Source organism: Eimeria tenella, genomic scaffold, assembly GCF_000499545.2.
Source record: "Eimeria tenella Houghton genomic scaffold, Eth_scaff2, whole genome shotgun sequence".
NCBI lineage: Eukaryota > Apicomplexa > Conoidasida > Eucoccidiorida > Eimeriidae > Eimeria > Eimeria tenella.
The window spans coordinates 554,263-566,353 of NW_013541843.1; the positions used below are offsets into that span (position 1 = coordinate 554,263).

A 12,091-nucleotide genomic window follows, 5' to 3' on the forward strand; every position below is an offset into this window, starting at 1 on the left:
CGACATGTGGCGGATGGGGGATTTCCAAAACAAATAGATCCACGATGAACATCTTCTTTTGTTGCGCTGAGCATGCAATTCCTCGCAGCCCCAGCAACTGTTTCCTGCGCCACAGTGGCCCTACGCACTCAATACAAACAAATGGGAGCGATATGGAACAATTTTGTCCTTTTTGCGTTATGTTAGCTTTGCTTTTACTGAACTGGTAGTACATCGTAGCAACCAACGCGATCTTGGCGCATCACGTCATCAATGTGTCAACAAGGTGTCACCAAGAGTGCTCTTCTGCTCCTTGCACCAACAGCAGCGTAGCACTAATACGAACTATCTGAGAATGAATCCGGTTGAGGTTCAAGGTCTCGTGGCGGAATAAGGACAGGGCACATCAGGCCCTCGCACGACTGGAAGGCGGGTGCGCGCCGTGTACTGCAAACAAGGAGCATTCATGCTACCATCTGAGTATATTCTTATGGCCATTTAGAGAATGTGGATTGGTAATATCGGGAAGAAATCTGCGGCCTTCATCAACCACAAGCCATTCCACCCGGGGAACTACCAAAACCAGGAGAAGGTGCGTTTGAGGCCTTGCTTGTGCATCGAGGCGTCTCCAGCCTTATAAAACTGAGTAGGCTTACTCGCTGAGATTTGCGTTTTTACACTTAGGCTTAGAGTTTGGCTGGTCTTGCTGACTTCCGGTTTCAGGTATGGCTGGCTGAGCAGAAGCTCAAAGAGGAACAGAAGAAAGAAAGAGAGCTTGAAGAACGTCGCCGCGAGGAAGTTAAAATTGAAGAGCTGCGACGGGCCTTGAGAGGCGAGGCCAAAGCTGCGCAGCAGCTGCAGAAGAAGGAGGAAGCAGTATCGCCGGCAGAGGAGCTACGACAAAAGGCAAGAGAGGCAGCGCGGCTGCAGGCTCTTCATCGCAAGCAACAAGAGGCTCAGCAGCGGCTGAAGCAGCCGGCAAAGAGTACATTATATGATGAGGATATTCTGACGCTTGGCCATACTTCCGTTTTTGGCTCATTCTATTCTAAGCAAGAGGACAAGTGGGGATACAAGTGTTGCGGTTGTTTAGACAGGTCCGCCGTTTGCACTGCTAATGAAGAAAACGGCCACACACGCCAGAAGAAGAGAAAAAGCAGGATTGCAGTGCCATCAGATACTGCTGACATTGCAATCTCTTCAGTGCCAGGAGATGAAGCAGCGGAGGATAAGGCTCTAGAAGCAATCGGCGAGAGCAACGACATGAAGTCTATGCCAAGCGATAAGAACGCCAGTGAAAAATTTCATGTGGGTCGCAGCAAACGCAGGGCAAGAGAGGGGGGTGTGGCAGCTTATGTGAGGTTGCTGGCGTTACCAGAGGAAGACGACTAGTTGATTACACTTGGGTTATTGCTTGCTGCGTGGATTTCGTGGATTATGAGTTTGCGGCATTCTCGAATTTATAATAGGTGCTTTATCTCAGGTTTCAATTCGGGAACCTGGTAATTGTGTGCTTGAGTAGCGTAGCATACCAGGGTGTGCGCGCGGCTTTTCATGTGGCTTATTCCGAGAGAGAAGAAATGTGCCTTCACTCCCACACCGCCTTTCTGTCTGCGCATGTTGTTCCTGACTTACTGGCTTGTGGATGCTCATTTAACTTTTAGATGGAGAGTCACAAGCCTAGTGTCCGCAGGGCATCCATAGGGCTGCTGACAGTTGCAAGCAGCATAATGGGTCTTATTTCTTGTGTCCTATGAAAGGTGTTGTCCTACACGGTACTTCGTGTACTCCAACTGGAGACTAAAACTGCGGACTTTGGTGCTCACCAAGTTTTGTTTGGGACGATCCCAATGGAAGCATGCGAAGTCGGTCGGTGGCGCCGCAGCATTCGTCATTATCCCTGTTGTTGCAAACCACTGGCTCCTAATGATTATACATTTTACGAGGAGGGATGATTTTTTGCTAGAAGAAAAAAATGCGCAGCACAACTATGGAGCATCCGCATGAATTTGCGATCGTCACAACGCGGCATTGCAGGCTTTGAGTATCGCATATGAAAGCTCGCTGCCTAGTGACGAGCTTTCCACAAAGTGTGCCACCACAAGTGAAGTGAAAATTCAGACCTCTAGTCGTTTTAATGTAAATCTTGAGGGGAATCAGTGGTGACCCCGGTGGAAGCCACGTAACAGAGAAAAGGACTCTGGGTGTCACTGATAGATGTTGATGAGAGGAATTGAGATGTTTTATGTCATATCAGAGATATCAGAGGTGCAACTTAGTTCCACTTTAGTAAGAGGCATAATAAGTGATGACCTTAAGTGGTAACGTGTTGTAGTTGAGAGCCGCTGCGCGCATGGGTCTCGGAACGCGCATGAGGAGGCTCATGCGCGAAACGACTCCAACTCCGCGCACCATAGTTAACGGAGGGCTATGATGCCATGCAGTGAATCAGACTAAGCCCCCAACAAGAACTCATCCCCTTCTCGATGCCGCTGCTCATCTCAGTTCCGCTCGAGTTTCCCTCAGAAAGACCCAAGGAATCAGCAAATAGCCTTATATATGCCGCTCTAGCTCGCGTCCCCGGCGGTCCAGTGACAATTCTTTTTCCCTCTCTCTCTTGGGTCCGCACGTGACCTTCCTTTTCATGTATGGTTGCCTGCAAGACCGTGGATGCCTATCTTTTCAAATTCATTTGCAGCACGATCTCCCGTAGATTCGCCGCCTCCGGCTCGACGCAGGAGATTCCCTTAATTTTGCTTATGCGCTATGCCGGCATTACTGCCTGGCTTTTGAGGGGAAATATATAAGGTATGCTCAAGCCTTAGTCCGGAGATTGAGGCGAAACAGCAGCAGCAGCAGCAGTTTGAGCAGCAGCAGCAGCCGGACTGCCTTCACCCCATATTGTTGAAGGCACTCGTGAGACCTCCTATAGCTTAGGTGACTACTCAACGGATATACCACATTAGCTGTAGCAGCAGTAGCAGAAGTAACAGCAGCAGTACCGGCGGCAGCGCTGCCCCTTTGACCCAGCAGCAGCTGTTTCTTTCCATGCTGGTCCCCACTCCGGATTCCTGTTTCCTCGTTTCCTTTTAAATACAATCAACTGCAGCAGGGCCCCATTTCTCTCCCCAAGACCCCCCTGTTTGCTGCTGGCCTCTTCGGCTAGACGGTTACTGTGCAGGAGCCGCCGTCTGCCCCCTGACTGAATTCTCGTGCGCTGAATACTCCAGTGCTCTCCGTCCATTTATTGCTCGTCCGTTCGGTAGGTGCATAACTAATGAGGTTTGATGCGTGTGGAACCAAAGACCCGAGGGCTCCGTGGAGTTAATTTCTTCACGTTAGTATGTGCGGAACTACAGCTTTCCGAGAAGAGGACCCGAATGTAGTGGGCTAGGCCCATATACAGTACTCCCAGCTGTTCCCGTGGGTGCACGCTTTCATCTATACGACAAAAAACTGAATAAGGCCGTAATGAAAAACGTTGTTGTTCCTCCTCGTTCCTCCAAGGAGACCTTCCCCTCTCCGTGTGCGCCACTGCTGGCTGCACCTATTGCGTCCCTGCCAACCCTGGGCCGTGGCCCAGCTGAAGCGTACTGTAAGCTTGGTCTGCCACATGATCCATGCTTCTAACCACGCTATACTCATATAACGCTAAATACTACGACCTTCCAATGTTATTTCTGCGCAGCATTGTAGTGCTGCGCATTTGCCCCATGCACTTACCCTTGGTTCTCTTAGCAAAGATCCGTAGAGTTTACTAGCCGGCCCAGAAGTACACGCGTCCCCCCTCGCCACCCCCACCTCTTGTCAACTGATACGTTTGCCGCAAGATTGTTTCGCTTCAAAGGAATCTCTAGATGACGCCACGGGAAACTTTGAAAAGCTAACGATGAAGACAAGTTGGCAGTGTCCTGTGGCGCTTAGAAGAAACGTGGAAGCGTGAAGGGTGCCTCCAGTTCAACCAGGAGGACACAGTTCAACAAAAAGCCGAAGAAGCCCGACACGATTGTTGTAAGTCAACAGTTTCTGTCAAATCAATGGTGATGGCTCCCTTTATGCCAAAGTAAATGTATGACTGAGACGACTAAACTTAGAGGAGTCACCATATGAGCACTTTCTACACGAACACAAATGTAACAAGTTAAAAAATTGTCGAAGGTAAACAACAGTCGACGGAGTGTTAACACACAACCGAATGGCTTCACGCAGTGTGAAGCTTCTTTCGACTTGATCCACGCATTTGGCAGCATACTATGATGCTACAAAAAACCTACGTGGCGGATTTGCCTGAACACTCGGCGAAGATAGCCCATCCATGCCATGCCCGCAGGTACGTAGATAATACAACTGGCATCTGTTTTGCTGCTACTGAAGCGCTCGTAGCTTGTGTAGAGCGTAGCGCACTGCCCGTGCAAGTCATTCAAACGCAGCACCTATAGAGGGAAGGCAAACGGCAACGAGATGGAAATACACAGGCAGGCAAACCTGAAATCATCAAGTCCGCGCCCGACAACAACATCAAGTGGAGCCAATAGAAGGCAGGCTCCGGCTTCCACCGGAACCCTGGTATCTGTTCATGAAGCGTTTATCTCCAAAAAGTTTAGCTTGACGATGAGTCACACGCGCAAATGGTCTTTGCTTCAGCTACAGTGTCGACCCTGTAGCTGTCTCAGCTGCCGGTTGAGCCAGAGAGCCCGTGGGACCGAACGTCCATATCTGCCAAGTCTTCAAGTTCTTGAACAATAGAGCCAAACAGGTCTCGCTGACGCACACTGCCGTCACATGTCGTCGCTGGGCGTTGGGACCCAAGCGAGCAATGCAACGCTGTCTGCCGAGAAGCCCTACCATTCGACTCTCAGAGTGAGGCCCTAAGCCGTGAACCGTTTGCCCTGCCAGCGGATGTGAGCAAGGCGATGGACTTAGCGACTGCTCAAATCTATCCAAAGACCAACCCTGCGGCGAACCCACCAAAGCAGCGACAGCTGGCGAGCCCGACACCTTGGATGCCTTTGAAGACTCGACATCAGAGACGGGACAGGGTGCTGAGGGGAGCGCTGCAGGCGACTGCTGTTCCCTCTGGTGTGCTGTGCCATCACACAAGTGTGGGGAAGAAACCGTCGCTGGATAAGCTCCAGGTAGCGTGTCGCCGACATAGCTGTCCTCAGTATTCTGTCCCTCAACCACCAAATTCGTGGGTTCGACGCTACTGGAGGCTTCTGCATGCGCATTCCTGCTGCTTCTCTGTTGCAATTGCTCCCATTGTTCCATCTGCTGTACGTAGAGCTCCTCTGCAGTCATACCAATTGCCGCAGCAGAGTCATGCAGAGCCCGCGCTCCTTCCTCGCCAACCAAGCTAATGAGGAAGGAAAGATCTGTGGGTCCCGAGGCCCAGCCTGTGCGCTGGCAGGTAGCCTCAGACGAAGAGTTGCCGGCAGCAACCACAGCTGCAAAGCTGGGTTTTATACCATCAGCAGCTGCACTTGTACTCCTTCTTGTTTCGAGATCTGCTGGAACCTGCGACAGCAGTACTTTAGGCGGAGACGCTTTGCCGCGAGATTCCTCGCAGTGGCCTAGTGATGCCAAGTGGTCCCCTCGATTCCCATGAGCAGAAATAACCTGCACTTCGCTGTACTCTGCAGGGGCAGGTGATGAACAAACTGACTGAGGAGCAGCTGCCGGCGAAGAGCTCGAACAGGTTGTCGTCCCCTGTGCATTAGGGGAGGCGCGGTCTCTCTTCGCAAAGGCCTTATCCGTCTTCGGGGGGAAGGGGGTGCTGAGAGGCGGAAAGTCGTCTGCATAGCAGACAGCCACAGCTGCCGACAGTTCCGGATCAAGCGGCTGCTCCTCATCCACAGCAGGCAACCCCATAGACTGTCCCTGCCGCCCTTTACTCATATCACAGGAAGGGTTCATTGTGTCTGCATTAAGCCCTGAGGTGGTCCCCCAGTTGCTGCTATCCACTACAGGTTTGAATTCTGCGGCCTGCAGTAAGCTTCCGCTGCCGTCAACAGCAGTCTGCCGCTGTTGTTGCTGCTGCGAAGTTGTAATGGTCTCTAAGCTACCTTCGGCAATCCTTGAGCTTCCAGCTACTTCCTTCTGTGTGTCATAGAGTAACTGCAACTGCACGGCTGGCTCAAGGGTGGTTGCATTAAACCAGACACCTCCTACGACAACTCTCTCTCCCAGCTGACGGCTAGCGCGGCCGCGACAAGCCTCCATATTGGTAGTGCACTGCCGTGAAGAGCCAAGAGAGGGCGCATGCGGTAGCTCTACTTTGGTTTTGCAGTGAGCCAGGACCTGCTTCTGCATCCACCCGCTCCCGAACTGCTTTTTCAGGCTTAGCTTACTGGCCTTCCGCGCTACTCTGGCGCTGCAGGGCCCCACATCACCGTTGCTGGGTGCCCCGTGGTCTCCTCTTCTTGAGTTGCTTCGCCCAATTGCTCCATGCTCTTGATCGCTGCCCACTTCGTCGTTGGCGAGTCCCATGTGCTCCCCGTTGACTGTGTATTCGTCATCTTCCTGGCTGTCTGAAAGGGTTCCGCTGTGTCTGGAGCCGCTGGCCATCAGATCAACTCCGAACAGTTTCGTGTACCGCTGCAGGTCCCACACCATCAGCACCTCCTGTAGGTCCACCGTTACCAGCCGCCGAATGCCGTCAAACGCACATTGGTATATTGTGCGCGGGTGAGAGAAGACGCAAAGTCGCATTGTCTGCAGGTCCGGCGCAGGATGGGCAAGCAGCAGCCACGGGAGCTTTGATTCCTCGATGGCAGGACGGCGCAGCTGCCGCAGCTGATCCAACGAAGAGCCCATAAGCGTTGCATGGAGCTGCTCCAGATGCGCAGCGCTACTGGTTCTCCGCTGTATGGTGAGGTCTTTGACTTTAATTTGCACAACCCTAATGACTGATCCGTCAACGACCACCCATCGACGGCCTCCCAGGGGCTGGAGGAAGGAGGGCCTTCTTGCCACCAGCAGCTCCAGGCGTGAGCACTCTCGGGGCGATTGCAACGACGCCGCAAACTGGCGCTGCTGCACCGGCAGATAGCCTCCTAAAGGCACGTATTGAGGCCGCGGAAGGCCAAAGCGACCGAACTTCGCCAGGTCCTCCGCAGACACCACAGGGCTGTCCTTCGTGGGTGCAACGTATATGTGGGCAGGCAATAGGTGCTGCAACAGCACAAAACAAAACAACCGACGCGTAGTAAGCAGTTACGAGCTAGTAATGGCCAGGTAATACGCACGCATGATGACAAATACAGTACTCACAACCTTCATGATCCCACTATCTTTTATAAATAATTTTGCACATTGGCGTGCTGAAATATACAACGGAACAAATAGAACACATGCTCACAAATGTACGCATGCTTCAGTCAGTCTGCGAAACAGTGCCACCACTTTAATAGGGTTGGTAATAACTGTTCACTTGAGGCGATAAAATATCCAGAAACCGCAGTGTTGAAGATGAGACAGCTCGAGAAATAGGGAAAGAAATACTCAGGTAAGTAGTTTTACCTTGAAACAAATAAAACAAACCCTCGAGTCCCTCGGGGTGCAAACAGCGAGAATGCCACTGTTTAGGTCTAGCGACATGATCTGGCAATGCCCACGAATGGTCAATACGCACTTCCACTCCCCCATGAGCTCCTGCAGCCCTCTGCAGGAGTTTCTCGCTATTGGGGCTCCCGATTGGGCCAAAACTTCCCTACCGGGGCTGGCGTCTCCCGCCCCACCATGCTGCATACTCCACACAAATCTAAATATCTTAATCCCTGTTGCATTGCTGCATGCAAACAGCCATAATGCTTCAGCTTCCACGCCTCCGCACGTAGCGCCGCCTGCAGCTGTGTCGCCAGGCGGACCTGAGGATCCCTGGCTCCCGTTTTCCCGCTCCTCCGATGAGGAAGTGGGAGGTCTCGTCCAGTGCCATGAGAAGTCCCTCTGCTGTGTAGGGACTAGGAGCTGGGGCTGATCAGTCAGTTCTGCACGCGGAGCCCAGGGGGTTCCCCTAACTAGCTCAACATAGTCCACCGCGCCACCCCCATCTCCAAAACTACCCACATCAACAAACGGCACTCCTCGACCTGCTCGCGCTGCAGTTACTGTTGGGCAGGATATGCAACCGTTAACACTACTAGTAACGCTGTAGCTGCTAATGTGTAGACCACTTTCTGCATGTGTTTCCGGTTTCTGTGGCTGCGGCAAAGCGAAGCTGTTCATAGCACCTATGTCCGCTGCGTCCTTTGTAGTTGCCTGCGCACCTTGGACGACACAGGGGCTACCGCCGTCCCTGCTGTTTGAAGCCTCTCCCGTGATACCGTTCAGACAATCCCCGCCGCAGTAGCAGCGGCGGATGAGGCACCGGGGTGGAGGAGTGCAAAGAATTCTTCCTTCTGAAGTGCCTACAGCTACCAGTCCCACGAAAGTAGCTTGAGGATGCTTTTGGAGCGAGAAGCTGATGGCTTTCGCGTCTTGGGCACTACTTCTAGGGGCCCCGAAGTCTGTGTGCTGTCTCTGCTGAGAGCCCCCAGGTTGGCAAGAGGACGATCCTGCGCGCGTCACAGCAGCTTGCTGCTGCTCCTCCTCCTCTTCCCTGTTTTGCATGTCTCCGAGCGGCTCACCACAACCAGTGCTGCCGCGCCGGTTGGACTTCTGTCCCTTTTCCTTATACCATAACCGGCAGCGTGCAGACTTCAGCGTCTCTTCATCCCGTAGTGCGCAGCATACAATAAAGTGAGTCTGAAAGCGTGACCCCTTGGCAGAGTAAGAGCACAGAGCCACTGGCCACACGCGCTGTGGGACGGAGAAACCCACGGGACGCTCACACGGCACGGCAGGGAATGATGAAAAAGACTCACGTACAGGGCTTTCTGTGTCAACAGCACGATTGCGCACAGTAGCAGAAAAAGTCGACGGGCTTGCTAAACAGGATACAATTTTCGTCGTCTTTTCTGCTTCTGGCTCCTTGCAGCCGGTAGCGGAGGCCTCGAAAGTTTTTGTGGCTATCCTTTCTGGCTCTTGCTGCTCTGCAGATCCAGCTACTGATGATGGTGCTGTTCCTGCTGGCGTATCATCGCCTTGAGTATGCTCCAAGGTGCGCCTGCAACTCCGTCGTGCCGGACCCGCCGGTGGCAACGCCTCAACCTCTATCGCAGGGAGGCAAAGAGATAGCAGCCTAACCTGTGGACAGTGTCCCAGGCCTTTAGTCGCTATATTGCGCGCTTCCGTTTGGCTGGCGCTTGGGAGCTGCGAAGGGGACCCGCTTGTGAAGTATTGAGGCGGCAGCGCTGCAGGGAGCACGCAGGAGGAGCCCTCTAGCGGGGTCGCTCTTTGTAGGCCCTCATCGTAGGTGTTTTCTCCTGGGCAGGGATAGAGAGGGTGAGGGGCAATGTGAACCCAGCTCACATGCAGACGGTGGCACTGCTGCTGCCTCTGCAGCCGCAGCTGCCTTTTCCGTTGCGACTGCGAAATGCGGGGACCTGAAGCATGTGATCCAGGGGCAGAAGCTGGCGCCAGGGGCTGGGTATGTGTGAACTCGTCGTCGCCTAGCAACCAACCCTTGGGAGCGAAGCCCCCGAACTTGATAAGGGGGTCAGGCTCTCTAGGTATCTTCGCTGGCAACACTGGCAGTTTGACCTCCATACAGCGGCCTTTTGACCCTCCTCTACTGGTAGCTGCGTGAACCACAAAGATGCGACCACTAGGGAAGACAGCAAATAAGGGTGACCCCTCCAAAAATGTCCGAGCCCCCGGGGGCTGCAATCCCGCCGGTAGCCCCACAGCGGGACAGGCCTGCAGGCTGAGCGGGGCGTCAGGAGCGACAGAATGGTCGCTGAATGAGGACTCGAGCGGGGGTGTGGCCAAGACGTAAGCCTTGTCAAGAGCCTCTGCAGATGGGATAACATGCCGCTCCTCCGTCTCAAAACTTTTGCTGCGCCAGTTTGAATTGAGGCTTCCTATTCGCATCAAATCCGGCCTCGTTACACGCGGCAGCCTCCTGTTGAAGGTCTGGCAAGGGCTCACTAATTCTCCCTCATCGTCTCTCAGTCCCTTCTTTGCTTCACCCCCTGCCACCCCGCCATCGCCCTTGCTGATGAGCTGTGGCAGGGAGTTGGGCGACAATCTAGGCAGTAGCACATTCTCCCCGTGCCTAAGAATACGCTGCACGAGGGCAAAGTGTGTCCAGCAGGGAAGCAGTGCAGGGGAGTCACAAAGACGCAGTAGGGAAGAGTTGAGGGTCAGAAGGCCCACGAAAGAAGCCACGTCGAGAAACCGAGCTACTGTCTCAATGCAACGCACTGGTGCCAAGTGCAGAAACTGCTCCAAACAAGAGCGACTGCCCCGAGAAACCCCATGGTAGCGCAGGGACTCAGAAGGGGAAGCGTTGGTGTTGCCGCGAGGCAAGTGCTCTCCCGATGTGTCTACAGCGTTACTCCCAGCTACCTGTACACTGCATCCACCGCGCAAAGGCTCTCTTGATGCGTCACCTCTCAAGTCATACCGCACGGACATTCCGCCCGAGGAGGAGCAATAAGCCAAAAAGCACAGAGAAGGGCAGCGGACCTAACGGGAACACGCTGGACGCACACCCGAACCTTGCCTGGCTGCCACTTGGTCTGCGCTAAGGTATGGAATCGTTCGGCTAGTCGATAAAGCCACGCACAAACACTAATGCCGCAGTCACGTCACTCCGGAGAATGCATGCCGCATGAATGTCGTCGGTGTTGGAGCCAGTGTATATATGAAAGCACTACTCCATCGCCGCTCGAAGCCTCTCGCTGGAAGAATTTTGCCGCACTCAGTGCTAGTTCAGGCACAGATGCAGCCTGATCCCCTCCCCGGTCCTGTATTGTTGCAGGTGTGGTTTTGTCGAAGCACGACGCGCCTAGCAGCGGCTTGGAGCCTCCAAAACTCCACCACAGCCGTGCCGGGGAAATGTAGGCCCCTGCGCGCTCTGCTGGTCTTTGATTCGCCTTCTAAACCACCGTGCTCAGCGCAGACGGGCGGCGGCAAAAATATATAGTATAGGAAAGTATTACAGCAGTCCGACGGGCGTGTGAGCCTGAACTTGGCGAGGGTGGCCGCTACAGTGGTTGTAGCACAAAGTATCAGGAGTAAAAAACCTAACAGGCACAGCGATATTTCGTCGACGCGCTGAGAATGGATGCGGCCGTAGCGGTCACTGGCCCTGTCTACCATTGATTACGCAAACAAAGTGACCTAATGAACGCATCCCTGAAGAATTGATGGAGACCATCGAGCTAAAAGCTTTCTCCAACAACAATGCGTACCTCGCAAAATTCACTTTGCAGCGGTAGCGTCACCGGCTAGTGGAGAGGTTCCTCTGGTGGGGCCCCCTCGCGTTAATTTGTTTACAGACTGCTGTAAGGAGCCACGCCGCTAGTGCAACTATTGGAATTCACGCGGCCCTCCGAACACCGTTGTTTTGCATAAGACGCATTTTGGCTCAACGAAATTCATGGCTCATGTCTAGCTCAAACCAGAAGGGGTAAATGTATAGGGCTTCAGGTTTTTCTGAGCCTGACGCTACGCCGACACGTCCTACAAGCGAGACAGCCGGATAATTCAATCACTTTAACTTTAAAATTAGTTTCTTTTGCATTTTATACCTAATTTATTCCTTTGCATCTCAAGGGAGATGTAGAAACGGCAGTTTTTATGGCTTGTTACGTGCATTTATGGGCGATGGCATTCAGCAACTGCTTACTTGCGTTCAATGCATTGGTTCAGCGCACTGCGTCCATTTACTGACTCTTAATCTCATCCAACTGTGTATAGTCTGGTCAACGGGTAAGTGCAAATGGGAACATTTTTGACCCGTAGTGCTCACTCCTTATGTTTGAGGGCGGATGGCTCCGGATGGCTCTCAGGTTCGATCGTTGGCGGTTAAAAGTTTGGTGTAGGACCTTGCTTCTCAGGGTCATGTTCCTCGTGAGGCAAGCGAACACTAGTGAAAATATTGGCGATGCCTATGTGTAATTCTGTTTGATAAGGACTAGCAAAGGAGAATTGTGCTTCAGGGAATCACTTGAGCGAGAGTGGGTACAGCACAAATTCGGCTTGGGAGCTGCTAGAGTATGAGGGAAGT

At 53.1% G+C, this 12,091-nt stretch overlaps 2 protein-coding genes across 2 annotated transcripts; one reads left to right on the forward strand and one right to left on the reverse strand.

Moving 5' to 3' along the window:
* Nucleotides 1-484: 484 nt before the first annotated feature.
* Nucleotides 485-1,371, forward strand: ETH_00029240 (uncharacterized protein; the record flags this gene model as incomplete). Its single annotated transcript, XM_013374290.1, has 2 exons — nucleotides 485-571; nucleotides 703-1,371. 2 exons carry the CDS (start codon nucleotides 485-487, stop codon nucleotides 1,369-1,371), a joined length of 756 nt encoding a protein of 251 aa, XP_013229744.1.
* Nucleotides 1,372-4,623: 3,252 nt separating this feature from the next.
* On the reverse strand, nucleotides 4,624-10,494 carry ETH_00029245 (uncharacterized protein; the record flags this gene model as incomplete). Its single annotated transcript, XM_013374291.1, has 2 exons — nucleotides 4,624-7,149; nucleotides 7,498-10,494. 2 exons carry the CDS (start codon nucleotides 10,492-10,494, stop codon nucleotides 4,624-4,626), a joined length of 5,523 nt encoding a protein of 1,840 aa, XP_013229745.1.
* Between the last annotated feature and the right edge of the window lie 1,597 nt (nucleotides 10,495-12,091).